Here is a 20,165-nt window from a genome sequence, read left to right on the forward strand (position 1 = left end):
GAGCAAGGCGAATATCTTATTTACGCAAGAAAACACTCCTATGATGTTTTAAATTCACCAAAAAATTATGTGACGATCAGTACATTTCGAAATTTAATCAAAATAAAATCGTAGATATTTGTATGACTTGCAATGCTTTTATCAAATCAGTTTCAGTCAAATCCTCTGAAATGTTGTGGCCTTTATATACTTTCGAACTAAAAGATTTGCGAAAGTTATAGCCATAAACAACTTTATAATTAGGTTTCATATCTTAGATTACGTGTATAACGGCCTGGTAAGGTTTTGTATTAAACAAATTTCTTCTCAAAAATATTTGTTATATAATAATTATTCATGTATCATAATAAATATAGTCTATTAACTATATTATATGAATAAGAAAGCCTAAAGTTTTATATTTCTCGGTTCAGTCCAGAAATTTCTCAATGAATTTCAGTTATTCAAATTATAATAACTGGCTTCAAAAATTATGCTTTATTATGTATCATAATAATGAAAATAAATTGTTGTCAATGTATTTCAATATCTTATCCATTCAGTAACAGCAAAGCATTATTCATTTCAGTAATTCTACCAAATTTTCAGTATCATTTCTGTAATTCAGCCAAATTTTAAGCAAATCTATCAAATTCGGTTCAATAAATCAATGATAAATCTTCATATCATTCACTTTATGCAAGAAGAATGTTACGTCTTTCCCCACATTGACTAAACTGGTTTTATTTGTTTTTTTTTTCATGGGTTTCGTGCTACAATTTAACCCCAAAATAATACCTCTTTTAACATGCATATCCTAAGAAGATACTCTCTGATGCTTGACACATGTTCTTTACTCATTTAATTTGATCTGCTCTCACTAAAACTATTGCTACGCTAAGGTGTCATCTAAAAACGTGACAATTGCCTTTGAAAAAAAGAACTCGTAATTTATGTTCGTTTAGACAGCTCTTAAGTTTCTTCTCTACTTATGACCTCTACACCAACAAAGTTTCTGATATCGCACACGAAAACAAAGCCTATTTGACTCCGAATAAAATCATGAATGCTTAAAATTCTGAGTACAGGCTACACCCTTCGGTTCCTTAAGCTAATGAGTCTATTTAAAGGACATTTATCCACTGCTAACACCCCCTTCCACCTCCATGCAGTTGTTTCGTTTCTGCAATAGTGCAGCTATAACTGTGACCGTGTTTATGTTTTATTCATCCGGTTGATGACGGAAATCCTGAGCACGCTATCTAATTTCAACTTTGAAGTAAGCCCACCAAGCGATATTCTTATTTGTTTCCACGTTCTGAAAGAGCATTTTTTAAGACTGTTTTTTTATTCCTTGTAAAATGAGAGTTAAAAATGTGCATCTAATTTTTTCCAAAAATGATGCAAAAATATTTTTATTGGTATTATCAATTATACATAAAATGATAATAAACTAAACATAAAGATACCCAAGTCGCAACTTATGAATGATCGCATTCTAAATTCTTGTCATAATCGTTCAATTCCAACTTTTTCTTTTCAATAAAAGTTAACTAAGCAATTAAATAAACAAAATCCAAATATTTTTTTTTAAAAAAAGCACATTGTTTTACACACCTCATAATTTATTCTGAAATTTCTAAAATGAAAAAAAATTTTAAAAAATATCTACTTCTTTATTTAAAAAAAGCATTTATGAAGCAATAGTAAAACTAATGCAAAAAAAATATTTTTGGCTTAATTTGTTGTCTTTTCAATCTTTTTACTCTAAATTGTTTTTTCTTCTCTAATGTTAAAATTTAATTGCGCGTTAGTTATACAGGTGTAAAAAACTTTAATAGAGAAATTTAGATACATTAATTGTCAAAAATTATTAGCTATTTGTAACATTATATCCTAACGACAAATCCAAAAAAAATTATTGACGCAAAGTAAAAAAAAATTATTGACGCGTTGAAGATGATAAAAAATTCATATTTTTAAACTTGTTGATAAATTATATTGCATAGAAGTTATTATGTTATAAAAATGTAACATTTTATAAAAAATGAACTATTTAAAACTTACTTTACTGTTCTTGAAATTTAATAATTTTCAATGAAACAAGCAAGACTGCACATAACACAGAACCATTAAAGAAAAATTAATTTCTCTAAAACAATGGTATGAAGACAAAATGTGCTATATTTTGATGATACACGTAAAAGTTATAATAAAAGCTAGCAATGATATTATTATTTTCGAAATTTTGCCAAATCAAAGTTGTCTATTTTACTTAGTTCTGCTTTTACTTCGTAACTAATTTATTTTATGTATATATTTATCTAGGAGTGGCAAGAATGTCTTCGTTACATCACTAACAATATCAAAGCAAACAATGTTTGCCCCATGACATGTCTTAAAAAGCAGTAAGTTTAAATAGCAGATTTATAAATATTTTTTAGAGTATTGCAAAACTTCTGCCAAGTACGAAGTGTTTTATTTAAAATAATTTCCCCATTTTTATTTATAATTCATTTTGTCTCAATTAAAACTTTGGCTTAGTAATAATAAGTAAAGCTAATATTAAGTAAAGCTTAATAAGTAAAGCTAATTACAGATACAGCAGTGTAGGAAATAATATCCAATGGTAAAAACTCTCCCTTCCCTTTGTCATTGGGGTGACTGTGAAAAGATTGTGAGATCTTTCTTTTCCTCAGGAATTAGTTTCACTTAAAGAAAAAAAATTAAAATAAAAGCCCATTCCCAGAGGAAATTGTACCGATACAAGTTGCATTGTTAAATAATCAAACCCGTGGTGTTATGTTCACTAAAAAAATATGAAGGTAACAAAATCGTTAATGCATATCGGAAACCCGGGTATGCCTAAATAAAACAAACCCTTTAAGGCTCCTTAATGGAAAACGGTTTGATCTGCTAATTTACTCATGTATTCCATCCTTTACTGAGGTGAATTTTAAAGCTACGAGCTTACGTACTTGAAAATTAAGAACCAAACATTGGATATATTATACATCATTAAATTATGAACATTCGAAAATTTGAAAATTTCGAGCAAAACGGATCAATACTAGAGATAACTTGTTTATTCGATATTCTAATACTGCTCTGACCTTGTATCGACCCTCATCCGATAAAAATTATCGACAGTGATTTACTTTTATCATTTTGCTATCAGGTAAACTACTACTTGGTATTGTTCTGATGGTTTGTTTCAATCAAAAACCAGGAGTTCTTTTGTCTTCCGGGCTTGATTTGAAATTATGAAGTTGCACATTTAAAGATATTATTGGCTGTGTAGATCAGCTACTTAACGCAAAACTGATCATTTAAGTATATTTAAATTAGGACCAGAAAATAGGTATTTTTAATCCAAACATGTTAATTAGTAGAATATTCAATCTAGCAAGAATGAAATTGCATTCATGATAGTACGAAATAATTCACCTTCGCAATCTAGGTTATTTAACATTTTATCATCCGCTTATGAAAAATAAATTTTTGACGCATCGTTGAATGGTGAAAATTATTCATTTTATAGCTCAGTCAAGAATTACATCAGCAAAATGGCTTTTTTTCCGATCAATGACTCGTGAATAAGCTTTTGGAAGTCATTTTTCATCGAACTTATGAAGTTAGGAATTCATTTCTTAACTTTCATACTCGCATGTATAATAAAAAAGTAACTAATAAAAGCTCTATTGGTAAAAAAAAAGAAAATTGTGTGAAGCTGTGTCAATCAAAATTAAGCCTAACTTCTGTTGCGGGGCCTCTTTTTTTATCATTTCTTTTTTTGAGAAAAAACTTTATCATAAAATTTTTGAATTGTTAGGTTTTGAAAATATTTGACCTCAGCGCAGGAAGGTCATCGAGGATTGAGTTTATAGTTAAGTGTTTTCTATTGCAAATAGCGTTGTTTCCTATATACAAAATTGATTTGTTACTATATCCGATATACTTGTCTCCATACTGTACTGGATATATTGATTTAATTAATTTTTTAATATTAATTTTATTTTCACTAAGTCAAGTACAATAAAGCATTATTAATGCATAATTCAAGATGTTTGAAATCTTTTTTTTTAATTTCGATTATCGAATTATACTGTTAAAGTAATTTTATATGCTAAACTATATAATCATATTATTTTCTGCTTATGAATTATAATGCAAATGATAACTCTTTATTATAGTTGGATGAAGCTTGGATATCTTGTAGACCCTGAGGGAAAAATGCCGATAAAAAGGTTAGGTTCGAATCTCCTCTAAAAAATATTTTTAAAATGTTTGCATGCAAATAATATATTTTGTAACAAAATAAATTTAATTTATCCAAAACCTCTTTCATCCGAATACCTCTGTTTACTAAAGCAAACTCTAAAGTATTTTTTTTTTCAAGACATGATTTTGTTTTTCTTTTCTCAATTTCTATATGTCTTATTTCATCTATTCTTCAAATCTACAAACTAAAAAGCACTCCTAGCATTGCCTAAATAAAAAGAATTTTTCATTTTATGTGAGTAACTAACAAACGGTTCGTTAATTTTTTAGCTTTAATTTTACTAAAGAAATCTGAAATTCGTTGTTTTATTCATTTTTCGTTGTTAATAACGTAATTTAGTTTGATTAGCATAGTTTATACTGTTGCGAAATAGAACTGTGTTATGTAATGTGTGAAAGGAATATATAATATCGTAGGACTAGCGCAGTGTTTCCCAAAGTGTGGTACGCGTACCCCCAGGGGTACGGGAACAGTTTGGAGGGGTACGCGTTCTTATGCGAAATATCTTGCAGCAAACGAAAATTTTAAAAAATATTATTCAAAAACAAAGCTAGCCCTGAAAATTTACGATTGCGTATTTTTCTATTGGCTATTTTTCGCAGAGTTAACAGTTATTTAGTAGTGACAACAGCCAGTTATGATTCTTAACTTTTGTGCAATTTTTTTATAGTAAAAAATACATTCATTTTTTTATCAGTGATGCACAGCGTTACGAAAAATTTAGAAGGGGTACACAAAAGTTATAAGTTTGGGAAACACTGGACAAGTTGAATGGAGAGAATGCTTAAAATGCTTACAGAGGAATATAAATCAACTTCAAATTCAACGAAATCTGCAAATGATTCATAATTACATGCCACTTTGTACAAATATTTATTCAAAAAGAGCAAAGAATTGCGGCAATCTAGAGCAATAGTACAAGTGAATGTCAAGATAAAATATCTTTATGTTTATTGGACAAAAATACGTTTTGTAAGTGTTCATATTAAAACTGAATAACCCTAAAAGAGTAATATTAAATATAGTACTAATTTTAATTAAAAAAAACTTGATGCTTTGAGTTACTGATGATAATATTACTTCGATTCAGTTCCAATTACTTCAGATAACTGAGATTCTACTTTATTTAGGAATCGATTAAAATAAAAAAGAAAGAACTTATATTGAGGAGGTAAATAGAGTGCAGGATTAGGAGTTCAAAAACAGAATGACAGCAAAAATAATAATTACTTTTTCGATGAAAGTTAATAAAGGTCACAAAAAATAAATCATACATCTCATATCTTGCATTTTTTGTTTCGAGAAGGTATATGGTAAGCACAATTCTTTAGCATAGCAAATAGTTTCTTCGAATTTCCTCAGCAAGTACATAAAAATAATTAATATCTGATAATAAAATGTAATTATTCAAATACTTCTAAGATTAAATTATGGAATGGAACCGAATACATGTTTCTAAATAGCATGTTTTGTAAATCAAGGTTATTCAAGAACAAAATTTCTGAAACGCATGTTGTTAAATTTTAAACTTTTTAATTGATTTGCTCTTCAAAATAATTTATTTTTTCAGGATAGCACAAACATTTGCCTCTGGTAAAACAGAAAAGTTAGTCTACCAATGTATTGGAGAAGTCGGATTGCCCAATGGGAAAGTGAGTAGAACAGATTTTTCTTCCTTAATTCTTAAAATAAAAATTCTGAATTGAATGTAGTATTTTTATTGCTAATATTATTTCAGAATGATGTGATTGATGGTAAAGACTTCACATTCGAAAAGTTCCATCAACTGTATAACAAGCTATGCCCCAGAGGAGACATCGAAGAACTTTTTAAAAACATGTACTTTCCTTTTGTTATTATATTTATTTCAAAAATTCTACTACTTATTATAACTTTTGAAAATAGCATGTCTTAAATTTGGGACAAAATAAACAGTAGAACGCATACTTCGCTTAAGTAATTATTAAGCTCTCTATAGTAAACCTTTTTACATTATTTGGAGCGTTGATCTAGTTCAGCAAACAAACGAAGACTGATCGGTAGAGGAGAGCAAAATCTTTTTATTCTATAAAATTTTCCAACATTTCCGTCTAGTGCGCTATATTCTTTTACTTAATAGGATTAGCCTAAACAAATCTAAAGTAATTGATGAACGAAAGGAGCGTCAATTATTTTTGTTAAAAGAAAAAAAATGTTAGCTGATCGAAGAAAGACGAATACATATTCTGCCTTGTGAGCCACACCATTATTTATTATTATTATTTTTACTTTTTTTTTTTTAATTATAAGTTCTTTAGTAGTCAGTTTAGTCTTGGATTTTACTTATTTAGTTATTCTTTAATATTATCTTAGTAACATTCATTAAAGTTAAATTTATTACTTCCATATCAATATTTGCAGCTAAAATAAGTTTTAAGGAAAGATAAAATGAATATAAATGATAATGCATTGTACGTTTCGTTTTCGTTAGTTTAATTGAGACTATAGCCAATAGTCAGTACCTATTATTCATTTATATATAACTGCAATTTAACAATAGTGTTTTCATTTTTTAAAAAAAATTCTTAAAATTAAAAAAAATTTACATAGAAAATTAAATATAAAAAAGAGTTTTACCGTCACCATTTTTATGCACACAGTAACCTCTTAAATATTTTGAAAGTTTTAATTCTAACGTATAAGAAATGCATAATCATTTAACTATTTATTAATAAATAGTGTTTAAAGGTATTTAAACACCCTTAAATACGATCGAATATTTAAAAAGACGATTAATTACAGAGAAGAAAACAACGTTTTTTTCATTTTATAAAAATTAAAATAAATTTATGATTTACTTTATTTTGTATATGCTTTCTACGTATTTTGACATGCTTTGCAAGTTTATGCTGCATTTATCATGAAACAAATAAAGCAAAAATATTTCATAAAAAAAATTAACTGCATTTTATCATCAAAATTTTTTTTTACAGCACGCAAGAGAAAAGTGACACCATAACAGCAAAACAGCTCATTAATTTTTTGAATAAAGTAAGTAAAAAGATTGGTTTAAAATTATTTTCTATGATTTAAGAAAATAAAAGTGTTCTTTTTTTGGAAAAAAAACTGTCTACCCGTTCATAAACAACCATATAAATAATGATGTATGTAAAAGTAAAACCATCAGTCAAACATATTTAGGAAATTTAGTCTGAGAATAGAGAAAAGCGCTTTATTACTAAACTTCATCCATTTTCAAGTCAGAAAGAAAATAATCGCCCGTCTAGAGAAACTTAATATCTAGGAACAAGAACCTTATTGTTCCAAAGAGCAGTTAGTAGCTGCTATACCAAATCTGTCGACGCGTTTTATAATTAATCAGTCTTTGTATTCTGTTTATTTAGCGTAGCTATGTTGATACTTTTAATTAAAGAAAGGCTTATGAGAAAGAACTTAATTATACTTTTTAGTTAACTAAGTAACTATTCTTATATATTTTATTTACAAGATAAACTTCACATGAAATTTAAGCTTTTTCTGTTAAGAATTGAATAAATTTAAATTTTAAAAAAACATATGCTTACTTGGTATTTTCTAGAAAATGTTTAGTTTTATAAAGAAAACAACTACAATTAAATACATTTTATAGACTGAGCTTTAGTTAACTTTTAAATAGGTTTTTTTTCTTCATTTTTTTAAAATGACAAATCTAAGCAAATAAACCGCAATAAAATAAGCAATGCTTTTTAATATAAATATTTTAAATAAATTTAATTCATTACATTTGTTTCATATTTTATCTTTACTTTTCTCAAATTTACGTATTTTCTATAATGCGATACATTAATGATTGGAATATTTTTCATCATACGATTATTATGTGCATTAAAAAGGTAATATAATTGATAACTACTTCATGGATGGTACTACTTTGTTTAATTTTATTAATATAATTAAAATTATGAAATTTTCACATTTATATAAATTATCTAGTTCTTTGATAAGAAAAATAATAATACACTCAGAATATGCAAATTCTTTATCGTTATGCAAGTTTTTACAGTAAGTTGTTATTTTCAATTAAAGGTTATTTTATTACGTATTACAGGGAAGTGAAACATCAAATAGAATAATTTATAACTTAATTAACAAGTTTTTAGTTCTTTATTAGATTAATTATAATCTATATCGTAATAAAAATTAACTTCCATCTCTAATTGCAATTGTTTTGTACTTGTTCAATTAAAAGCAAAAATTAGTTCAAATCAATGAATAACGAATGGAATAAACTTTTATAAATGATAAATATTTAAATGATCCTTTTATGACTATATTTATAACTTCCTTTGTTTGATTTTTCAGAAACAAAGGGATCCACGATTAAATGAAATTCTGTACCCTTTTTATGATGAAATGAGAGCAAGGGAAATTATATCGACTTATGAAAGAAATCCAGAATTGGCGACGCAAGGTAGATATTGTTTATAAAATTTAGATTTAAAATATTCTTAAGTAGCATTTAAGGCATATTAATATAGTAAAAAAGCATTTTTGGATAAAAAGTATTGAATCAAAATGTTTGATCTCGTAGACTATACATTAACAACGTAAACACGATATTAATAACAAAGTATTTTTTGACCTTCATCGTATATGTGTTTCATTGTTTTGCTTGAAATCCGTGATGCAAAAAAATTATATTTCTTTATACGCTTCTACATCCCATCCATAATTATAGTTCCAGCACGAAATTTTGCGCTTAAAAATAAACTCAACATACATTGAAGAAAAGAGGAATTAAAACTACCAGAATATGGTAAACTTTACCTCACGGGAAGAAACCTTTAATTTTCAAATTGAAATTTTTTATCATTCGGTGTAAGTCTTATAAATTCAAAATTAGAATTAAGCATCCATAAGGTGTTGCGTCCTGGGCCGTGCATAGAGGTGGGAAACAAAGCATCACGTTGGGTTGCCCAAAAGTTAATTTACTTCATTTCATTAGAGTTGACGAAATTTTGAAATTCGAAGAGTTTGTAATTTTTTATTATTTTTTTAATTTTAACATTGTTGCAATATACCGTATAACCGTTTAGTTGTATTTTTCAGTATAACAATTATGAAAGTTTTGTTTTGCATTGATAATTATAATTTGTATCAGTTTCGCTTTAAAAATTTCCTCCTATTTCGTAGTAAATATGTCTTAATGCACTAACGGCTAGTAAGACATTTCTCACATCCATGGTTTTACAGTTTGTTTCATATAAAGTGCTTTGCATCACCAAGTTGATCAAGTTTAAAGCTACTTTTATATTCCTCCTAAAGACGCATGATGAGATACATTTTATTAATGTAATTCATAAGCTACGCTGTAAAAATTCCCCTCCCAATTCGCACTTCCTTTCTATATATTTCAAATTCCAGTTTTCGCCATACGTTTTTTCTCACTATAGGATAACTCTACCTTTTAAACCATTTTATGATTATATTCTATATTGCTCTTATTTTTCAACAATTATTAAATGGTTTTGAATATAGTATAAATAAAACTACGATTTGACTTTAATTTATACTCTACCTGATTATTATATTTCTTTGGGTATAATTTCTTAGCAAGTTAAATTGCCAGACATTTTTATACGATTGGTTCACTATAATTTTAAACGTTGTTACACTTAAATATTATTTTAATAAGTATATCCTTTTAAGCTAAAAAAAACGTTTAGGATTAATCTTTATATTGAGACACATGAGCTGCAGTAGCTCATGGGAGAAAGGGCTCGCTTTTCAATGAAGTGACGCAGATTCGAATCTCAGCATCGACCGGGCGTACGCATAATGTTCTCGGCTCACACCGACTACAATGACGACATATTTATTTTCTAGAATTTTTTGTTAAAATAACTGAGTGTTTTTGCTAAAATAACAGAATTCATTTCTTAAAACAACAGAGTTTGTTTGTTAAAATAAAAATACTTATCTCTTAAAAAATAGTTGTCTGTTTTTAAATAACAGTATTTTTCTGCGAAATGAACGGTTTTATACTGGCACTCCAGTTGACAGCTTTTTCTGCAAGTTTAACGGATACTTTTTCTACAGAATAGGTTTAAAACTAGAAAATATGAATGTATTTTGTAAAAATGTACATCTTTTCTCGTTTCCTTTAAAAAACTATAGTAACAACTCATTTTTTTTCATAATTAAATTACTGCCGAATTATTTTAACTGGCGAATCACAAAATTGGCTTCAAAATAAGAGCGCAAGGTAGGAAATACTTGAAGAGATTTACAAATTGCATTTTTTTCCTAGGTCTCTTGAGTCAAGATGGTTTAATTCGATACCTTATGTCGGACGAGAATGCCCCAGTATTTCTTGACCGACTTGACATCTACATGGACATGGACCAACCTTTAGCTCACTATTACATCAATTCCTCGCATAACACTTACTTGACTGGGCGACAGTTCGGGGGTAGGTCGTCCGTCGAGATGTACCGACAAGTGTTGCTGGCAGGATGCAGGTGGGATTTTCATGAATGATTTAAATTGAATTCATATAATTCTTTTATTTGAGTTCATGAATTCCTTAGAAGATTATGCAATTCTATAATAAAACCATATGTTGTTATTGTTTTGTAGGTGCGTTGAGCTAGATTGTTGGGATGGAAAAGGGGAGGATGAGGAGCCAATCATTACTCACGGAAAAGCTATGTGTACTGACATTCTTTTTAAGGTTCAATAATACTTCCAATTTTTATGTAATTACCCTATTACTTTTATGTACTAAATAAGAAATATGTCTTTTTTTCTTTAAATTTCAGGATGTCATCGCTGCTATAAGAGATTGTGCATTTGTTACATCTGATTATCCTATAATTCTTTCATTTGAAAACCATTGCAGGTAAAATATTTAATGAACTTAATTTGCTTGAATTCTCTTTCTGCAGTGTACTGGAAGTTAGTTTATTTGTCTATTTAATTTTTAAAAATACTTTTTAAAAATTCATTTTTTATGAAATTGATCATTTAACTTATAAAGGACATCCTGCTTAATATTCTTTTCAATAAATTCATTTACTAATACTTACTTTAAGCTGTTCGAGTGCAAATAGCTGTCATTTTAAAATGTATCCATGAAAGCAAGTATCTAAATTTATTAGAATAATGCTTGTCATACTAAAATGTCAATTTATAAAATATATGTTTCATAAAATGCAGATTTAATTATGTTCTGTCTAAACTCAAAGTAGTCTTCTAGAAAATTTATTTTATTAATATTATAAAATTCGGAATTATATGCATTTTTGTTCAAAATCTGTATCTTAATAAATAGAAAATCGCTATAAATTGTCAAAAAAATTCTTTTTCCGTCCGATTATTGTTACTAACCTCATCATTGGTATAAGTGTTTTGCTTTAGATGTATATTTGATAGTGACTTCTTTTCGTTTTAAATTACTTTTTAATTTTACCAACCATCCTTTTATTTGGCCTTTTAAAATTTAACTTAATAATTAAACAGTTTTAAGCATTTATCATTGCATTTATCAAACTTTAACAATTTACAGCCTCCCTATTATTGTGTCTAACAAAATCATCTAATATTCTTTCAATAAAATAATACAGGATGATACTTTTTACAAATATTTCCTCAATTTCTCAAATTAATATTGTTTTAACAAAAAGAAAATCTTTATGTTTCGGCTGAAAATGGAATGGATGAAAAAATGAAGCATTTGTCTGCAATTCAGACAACCCAGGTTCTAATCCCAATGATGACGAGTTGATTCGCCTACTAAGGCTCTCAACTTATACTAACCACAGTACTTGCGGGAAATGTCCCATGTTAAGAAGTGGTTATGGATAAACAAGATTTTTCGAACATCTTTCATCAAGGAAAATAAAAAAGCCATAGTTTAAGTGCCTTATACTTGAAGCAAAGCCATAATTTTAAACTGCTTGTGCCATCTTGCATAGGATTATCTGGGCTTTAGAACGAACAAATTACTGAAATATTTTAAAAGCTATTTAACATCTATCTTACTACCAACATCTACCAATTACCTTAATCATGAGTTCGGGACATATAGGAAGTATTTCATATAGGAAGTAGAAGTATTAAAATTATTTCCATATTTATTCCATAGAAACTTCATCCCAATGCTCCATTACGTATAATACGTATACATATTTTATATCCGTCCAGAAAACTAGGAAACTCCCGGATCAGTACCCCCAGAGGTATTTATTTGTTATGGGAACATGGAGGACTTTGAGACTCGACAGATTTAACGAGCATCAGTCACCATTTACTACACGAGGAATCTTCGGCCGGCTCGGATCGAACCCACGAATAGTTGGACATGGGCCCAGTGCCCTACCAACCGGGCTATCCCGGCCTCGTGCGTATACATATGGCCTTACTCGGAAAAAAGCAAGCTCCGTCACCACAGTATGACAGTATGCGGATCAACAGCTTCATTTATGTTTGAAATTTCTACAGCCATTTTAGAAAGGATCGAAAATAAATCTAACTAAACACTTCGTAACTAAAATTTCTTAATAAATACTCTTGATAATTATTTTTAATAAATACTTTACATGTAACTAACTATTCACCACTACTAAAATTCTGTATTATTTAAGACAACCTAAAAAATACTTAACGCTTAAATAATTTCTAACATTACTTAGCTTATTATTTAAAACAACCTAACAAATTTAATAAGAGCTATGTTGCCAATAGATCGAGACATACTTCAATTTCTGTCTTCACTACTTTCTGTCTTCAAAATACCTAATAATAATAATGAAATAAATAACAATAATTTCAAAAATAATAATAGAAAATCAATTAAAGTGATACCGAAAGAGAAAAATCCTTTGCTAATTAGTAAATTTCTCTGTCTTTTAATTTACAGAACGAAATTATTGAATCCAAAAAGAACTAATCCTCGTTAATTAGTGCTTTAAAAATAACTATACTATAAATATATTTAGTTACATAAAGAATATAATAATCACGCAAAAATAATTTAATAACTATATTGCTATTAAAATTATTTTTGAGGAAAAAAAATTTAAACAAGAAAATTTAAAATTTGGATTTAGATGCTAGTTTTTATTAGATTTTCTTTTCATAAACGTGACTCTTTTTTCTTGCAGTAAAAAACAACAGTACAAACTTGCCAAATACTGCGATGATTGTTTAGGGGATATGCTTTTACGGGAACCTTTGCCTGCTTTTCCCGTAAGTTGTAGTTACATTCTTCTTTCAAATCGTTATAAGTCATTTCTTTTCATTAAAATACGTAGCTATTGCTTAAAAAATTTTCAAGGATACTCCAAACAATATACCAATTAATAACAAAGAAAATTTGAAGTCCTCATTATAATAACTCAGTAAAGAAAGACTTACCATCTGTCAGGGAAAACGAATTTTCTCAAACAATTAACGAGCTGCAACGTTTAATTTCTTTTGTAAATGCTTTAAACAGGAAGTTGAGCAATAAATCACTTTTAAAGGTTTTCATTGTTATTCTTTAATTTTTAATTAATAATTAGTTTAATTATTTCGAAAAAATAAATCAATTTATCAGTAATAACATCATTTAAGAACTAAGTAGTAAGTTAGGCAGTAAGATTTTCATTATTATTGTTATTTTAGTTTTCGTTAATTAATTTCATAGTAATATGTTTAAAGCAGCTAATTCAATTTAACTGTAACTTATAACACTTAATTTCTTGTATTCTAATAATTAATACAAAATATATTTGCTTTTCTTTGGAGGATATCGTTTTCGTTAAAATATATTTCCTAGTTTTTTGTAATTTCGTAAACGCATTTAATGCAGGGGAAATTCAAACACATCTTAAAGTTTTCAATACAAACTAAATTCCTAAAAATTTATTAATAATTTTTAAATGATATAAGTAATTCGGGGCATTTAATTAAAAAAATTAATTAGTGATAATAACGCTAGACACTGTTCTAATTCGCTGTTCCCAAAATGACTAACGATTGGAAAAATCAATTAAAGAAATGTGGAAAAAGATGGAAATGTACGGTTTGCTTCTTTCGGCTTAAAAAAATTAATTTGCTCCTTTTTTCAATGAGTTTAAAAATTAGAGAACTTGTAAACTGATAATGATGCTAACTATAAATATGTTTTCCATAAAACAATATTTTTTGCTGTAACTATAAAACTTCAAAACAATACATTTTGCTGCATGTTGGACCCTTCCATCGAAAATATTTGCCGTTTTGACTTCATTTGCACGGATATTTGTTAATTTAGTTCTTTTACTGGGCCTCTTTGTGAAGAGTAGTTCAATGGAAAACATTGTCTTGCAGTTTTTTAAGTAAACAGCGTCATCTGTGGTCAAACAATTCATCTAATTTGAAGTATACTGAGATTAGATAGCTTGATTTCCTAATAAACAGTGCATTTCTATATACTTCGGTTTTTCTTTAATTAATTTTTAATTATTAAACATTTTGGATGCTTAATATATAAATGCAGGGTGCAATGCAAATTTAGTGTTTATTATATCTATGTAATTTTTTTTCAAGATGGAAGCAGGAGTTACACTTCCAACTCCAAATGATTTAAAAAGGAAAATTATCATAAAAAATAAACGCTTGAGACCAGAAGTAGAAAAACGTAAGTAAGCTTTACTAGGCCTAACTATTGTTCAGATTTAATATTCTTTTAATTATTGTCAACCATTTAATATCTAGTAATCTAGAGCAAAATTAATTTATTAAATATCAACTCTGTGAAGTTATTAAATATCTATTTGATTAATTTAGAATTCATTTCTTTTAGTTACACTTTCCTTTAAAAATATGACATCGGTCAACATAAAAAAATATATTTTTAGCATGACATAGATGTTTCTTAAAACAAACTATTTCATAAAATTACGAATAAATGCTAGAAATAATAATGTCTTTCGAAAATTATTTATTTCTATCTTTAAATGCAACTGATCTACAATACAATAAAGAATTGTAAACAAAAATTTATATGAAAGTATTGGACTCTTGACTTCACTGAATCCCAATTAAAAAACAGCAATTTTAATTTAATTTAATAAATTTAAAATCCCTTTGAAAAACATTAATAGAGTGAATTGAACTAACTTGATACATTAAGCTGTAACACTGTCTCTTTTTTTTAAACGTTTTTAATAAAACCGTAAACTTTATATCTAGTTCGTAATTTAATTAGTAGAAATTATTCCATAGCACTATTTCCGTTATTTATTAAAATGGTGGAAGTGAGAAACTCATCTAAATTTTTAGCACTTATATTTTGTCTTCCAATGTTTCTTAACAGAGGAATTGGAGTTATGGAGGAAGGGTCAACTGCAAAATGATGATGATGACGACGAGAAAGAAGATGCTGCTCCTGATTTAACTCTCTTGGCAGAAGAAACATCACAAGATGGAGGTAACTAATAATTTTTAAAATACATAGTTTTTGTTTACAAAATTAATCAAATTTTTTTATATAAAAAATAGAAAAACCCTTTTTTAAGGAAATGCTGTGTTTGATCTAATTAACTTTAATTTTGAACTATAGATTAATATACAAATAATTACAAAAACTAAATAACTTAAGAATATTTTGAAGTTCAACTTTATCAATTAAAAACTTCATAAATAAACATAAATATTTAGAAAAATGAAATTAAGTAATAAATCTTAAATTAACAGAATATTCTGTCACAAAAATGGAAATAATTGTATTTCAAAGTGTAAAGAAAAAAGGAAAAAAAAAATTTCTACTTATCTGTTTTTATTGATCTACAGCTTATATGTAATTTCAGCAGTACTTTTAAATTGTTGAAACTATTAAACAATGCAACTAAGTAATTGAGTTTAATACACAAACAATGCAAATATGTTTGAAAAGATTCTAAACAAAATCCTAACTAAATACGAAAATTTATCAATATAATTATATTTACGTTATCTTTTGTTTTGTTTGCCATTTTTTTAATGATTATCATAAGGATTTTATAATTTTTTATGTGAAAGTGTAAAATGGCATATGACTGATGAACTAGTACCAATAGTATAAACAAATATCCATATTTTATTACAGTATTTTTATAAAACCAATCTGTTTCAGAGGAACTAAATGTTTTATTTACCTACCCTTTGTATTTTATTTATTTTTGTTTCATGTATGGCTCTTTTATAACTTATCTAAGATTATTCAAACTTTCATAAATGAAACAATATTATTTTTTACTAACACAAATCTGTGATAAGTGCTTCGAAAGGGCCATACTGTGGTTACGATATTTATGTGTAATCCTATGTCATGATTTTTGTTTGAATTCTTTTAGTTAAATCCCACGATTGGAATCTTGACCTGGTGATTATTTTCAACGAAATGAGTTTGTTGATTTACCTTTACCCAATGGATGCCGATTATGTATTATTTATTATGATTTATTGTAAAAATTATTTTATTAAAAGTTCCTCTCGTATAAACATATGATTTTCTATAAAGTATCCGAATATATTCTCATAAATACATGTTAATAATATCAAATGAATGTCCATTTTCAAGCATGAAAAATATTATTACAATTTATTATAAAAGGAAGTACTGTTTGTAAAATTATTTTATAATCTAAAATTGCTTTGTCTTATTCAATAATTTAATTTTAATTAGATCAAAATTATATGTTGAACTATAAATTAGTTGAAATTTAATTTTAAATTAGTTGAATTTAAAATAAGTCAAGTATAGCTTTATACGAGCAATAGCAAACTAAGCACACTTTTCATAATTATATTGAACAATAATTTGATAGTGCTAAAGTCATTATTTTATTACTTAGATGAAATAATGATAATGGTAAGCATAATTTTTTATTGCATTTGAAATAAATAGTTTTTTATCCTTAGTATTAAAGTGTAATTTTAAAACTAAAACTTTTAATGCCATAAGCATTAAAACGATATAAATTGCTGTTTCAATGCATCAGAACAATATAAATTGCTGTTTCAATGCATCAGAACAATATAAATTGCTGTTTCAATACATCAAAACAACATAAATTTATTATTCGCTTGTCATATGTCTAAGATTTTAAAAACTAAGAACTTAAAGAAGAAAATACTGAATATTTTATAATTTTCTAAAGGAGTACAAATTTAAATAGTGTGTGTGCGTTATTTTATGGGAAATCCCAGAAAACAAATTAGATTTAAATTTATGTTTTGCAGTATGTAATAATATTCAATTAGTGGTTTTCTAAACTTGCATTAAACTTATTTCAATACTATCGTATTTTAATAATTCTGAAAATTTTCATCAGAATACTAATTTTTATTTTCTTTTTATTACAGACAAGAAGGTAAGTTTCAATACTGGAAGTATATGTAACGGTGGTTCCTCTTGTCGAGGGTCTACAAAATCTCCTGATATAAAGGTTTAACAGAAAATCATTATTATGTTCTCACTGAAAAATTAATTTATTTACGAAAAATTATTAATTCTATGTATTTCATTATAGATATTATTTCGCAATCTTTTGCATTACTAATGTAATAACATAATGCATAACTAATATGATTTTTTGCACTTTTTAAGTATTATTTTGAAACATACATATAAATTTATCTCTCACTATTCAAAAAATAGTTCTACAAGTGTTTAAGTAATTTCAAAACTGGTTATCTAAATTGTCAACTTTCACACTCAAGTTATAAATATTTACTAAAGCAAACTTGATTTTTATCCAATTGTTCTATTCTATGCATATTAAAAAATGCGTGCAAACTAGGTTGATATTACGCAAGATACTATATTTTATATATAATATAAATATAATTTCAATTCATATTTAATAAAAAAAATACAATGATGTTTTGTAATATTACTATTTATTTCCAATAAATGTTTTCAGACAGTGAAAATTTGTAATAATGCAGATATTTTTAATTATGTATCCCTAAAGAAATATATCTTTGGTTTTCAGAGAAAATAAGGTAATGAGCATCTTTATAACACAAAAATTCCAAAATGTTTTTTCTTTCTTTAAAAAAAAATTACCCTGTTAAAATATTTCAAAAGAGTAAAGATTTCTAACAAAAAAATTATTTCGAAAATTGATTTAGTTTCTAAACAAACGTTGTATAGAAATGGACTTGTGTAGATCCTGCTATTTCTTATGTTAATATGAAAAAGCAGTGTTAGTACTTAAGTGACATTGGTGCCAGTGTTGCTAGTATAAGTGCTAAAATTTTATTTTTAATTATGTCGTATCTATTACAAATAAACCTGCAAAAACCATAAAAAGTATTGTAAAAGGATTAATATTAAAGTAATTTTGTTGTAACTTGTGAATGGAAACCAAAATATTTAATTAAATATTTCTCTTAAAACATAATTAAGCAATATTGCCTATAAAAATAAATTTAAGCTACCATGAAACATGAAAAATATATTTATAAAATAATTAGCGATTAGATAAAATAAAAAGCATCATTTTTGTTATTCTAATGTTAGTCATGAACTGTATAAAATCATATTCTGTACTTGTTACGCAGGAAGCACCTCAACTGGATGAGCAAATAGCCATTGCTAACTACAAATACACTGGTGCAACAGTACATGTGCACCCCTATCTTTCTTCCTTGGTCAATTACGCACAACCAGTCAAGTTCCAAGGATTTGACGTAGCTGAAGGTCAGTATGGCCATGAATCATAGTTTTAAATGTATCAAAATATATTTATAATTTGTTTTATAATTGTAATATTATTTTTAATATGTTTATACCTTAATTACATTACTATAACCCAAGAACATCTAAGATTTTCTATATTTTTATAAACCTAAAAGTTATGTTTATATAGGACTTAAATTAAACATCTATAGTTTAATTAGTTATAAACTAATAGGTTAAAAATTTCAATTCTAAAATCTATACAAATTAGCTTTAGTCATGAAACTTATTTACGATTCTGCTTTCGAACAGTAATAATTTTTTTATAAATAAAATTCCCTTTCTGTTTTTCTTACAAAACCTAAGATAATTGTATTTCCTTTTATACATTTCAATAAATACCTACTAAAAGTACATTTAATGGATAAATTTGTTTCATTTACAAAGCATTCATAATATTATCAGAACACAACCAACAAAAAAGTGTTTTTATGTTTTTACCAAAATTTTAGCATTTTTTTGGAATTTTAAAATTTTTACGCACTAAATTTTATAAAAAATTTTATGCATTCACGATATTGTAAAAAATTAATTGTTTATTAAATGATAAAAAATAATCAAAATTTTCGAGATTTTTTTTCTTTTTATTTTTAAGAGAAAACCCGAATTTTACGTCTACTGAAACTTCACAACAACATGTGAGCATTCTATGTTTCCAAAATCCTAAAGTATTAAGAAAGTTAATATTAGCAATAATTTTAATAAAAAGGACGGTAAAATTAGAATTGAAAATTCATACAACTCATGGAATATTATATTGAAAGTATTTAATGACGCAAAATACTTTTTATCATTCTTTATTTTAAAAACTTAACTTTACGAAACCCTGAGTTAGCGTTGTTTAAAAATAACCTAATATTACATTTTTGAAACTCTAATTAGAACATAGAAAATTTGTATTAAATATTGTGTTAAATGTATATTTCATTACAGAAAAAAATCTCCATTTTCATATGTCTTCCTTCGCTGAAAATACTGCCCTTGGTTATTTAAAGTCACAAGCAATTGAATTTGTCAAGTATCCTTCTTTATAAATTAGTTTACAAGTTATAAATTCTATAAACAATTCTCTATCTCTTAAAACGTGTATACACTGCTCGACGATTGCTAAGCACAAATGATAATAGCAGCCACAAAATTGAAGGTAAGAATTGGCATAAGTGCGATATATGC

The 20,165-nt window shown here is 26.7% G+C and overlaps 1 protein-coding gene across 11 annotated transcripts in view; it reads left to right on the plus strand.

Moving 5' to 3' along the window:
* LOC107456648 (1-phosphatidylinositol 4,5-bisphosphate phosphodiesterase) overlaps positions 1–20,165 on the plus strand; it is an 85,897-nt gene that overhangs the window by 39,372 nt on the left and 26,360 nt on the right. For all 11 annotated transcript variants that reach the window (XM_071181515.2, XM_016074562.4, XM_016074565.4 and 8 more), the window contains exons 6-20: positions 2,308–2,387; positions 4,173–4,226; positions 5,832–5,913; positions 6,000–6,100; positions 7,234–7,291; positions 8,603–8,711; positions 10,551–10,761; positions 10,880–10,973; positions 11,062–11,141; positions 13,405–13,489; positions 14,813–14,903; positions 15,582–15,695; positions 17,612–17,694; positions 18,815–18,953; positions 19,926–20,010. In XM_071181515.2, coding sequence (XP_071037616.1) covers positions 2,308–2,387; positions 4,173–4,226; positions 5,832–5,913; positions 6,000–6,100; positions 7,234–7,291; positions 8,603–8,711; positions 10,551–10,761; positions 10,880–10,973; positions 11,062–11,141; positions 13,405–13,489; positions 14,813–14,903; positions 15,582–15,695; positions 17,612–17,694; positions 18,815–18,953; positions 19,926–20,010 — 1,466 coding nt within the window. The remainder of the gene's footprint in view (positions 1–2,307; positions 2,388–4,172; positions 4,227–5,831; positions 5,914–5,999; positions 6,101–7,233; positions 7,292–8,602; positions 8,712–10,550; positions 10,762–10,879; positions 10,974–11,061; positions 11,142–13,404; positions 13,490–14,812; positions 14,904–15,581; positions 15,696–17,611; positions 17,695–18,814; positions 18,954–19,925; positions 20,011–20,165) is intronic.

The sequence above is a fragment of the Parasteatoda tepidariorum genome, chromosome 8, assembly GCF_982258835.1.
Source record: "Parasteatoda tepidariorum strain Cologne lab strain chromosome 8, Ptep-v5.0, whole genome shotgun sequence".
In the NCBI taxonomy this organism is placed as follows: Eukaryota; Metazoa; Arthropoda; class Arachnida; order Araneae; family Theridiidae; genus Parasteatoda; species Parasteatoda tepidariorum.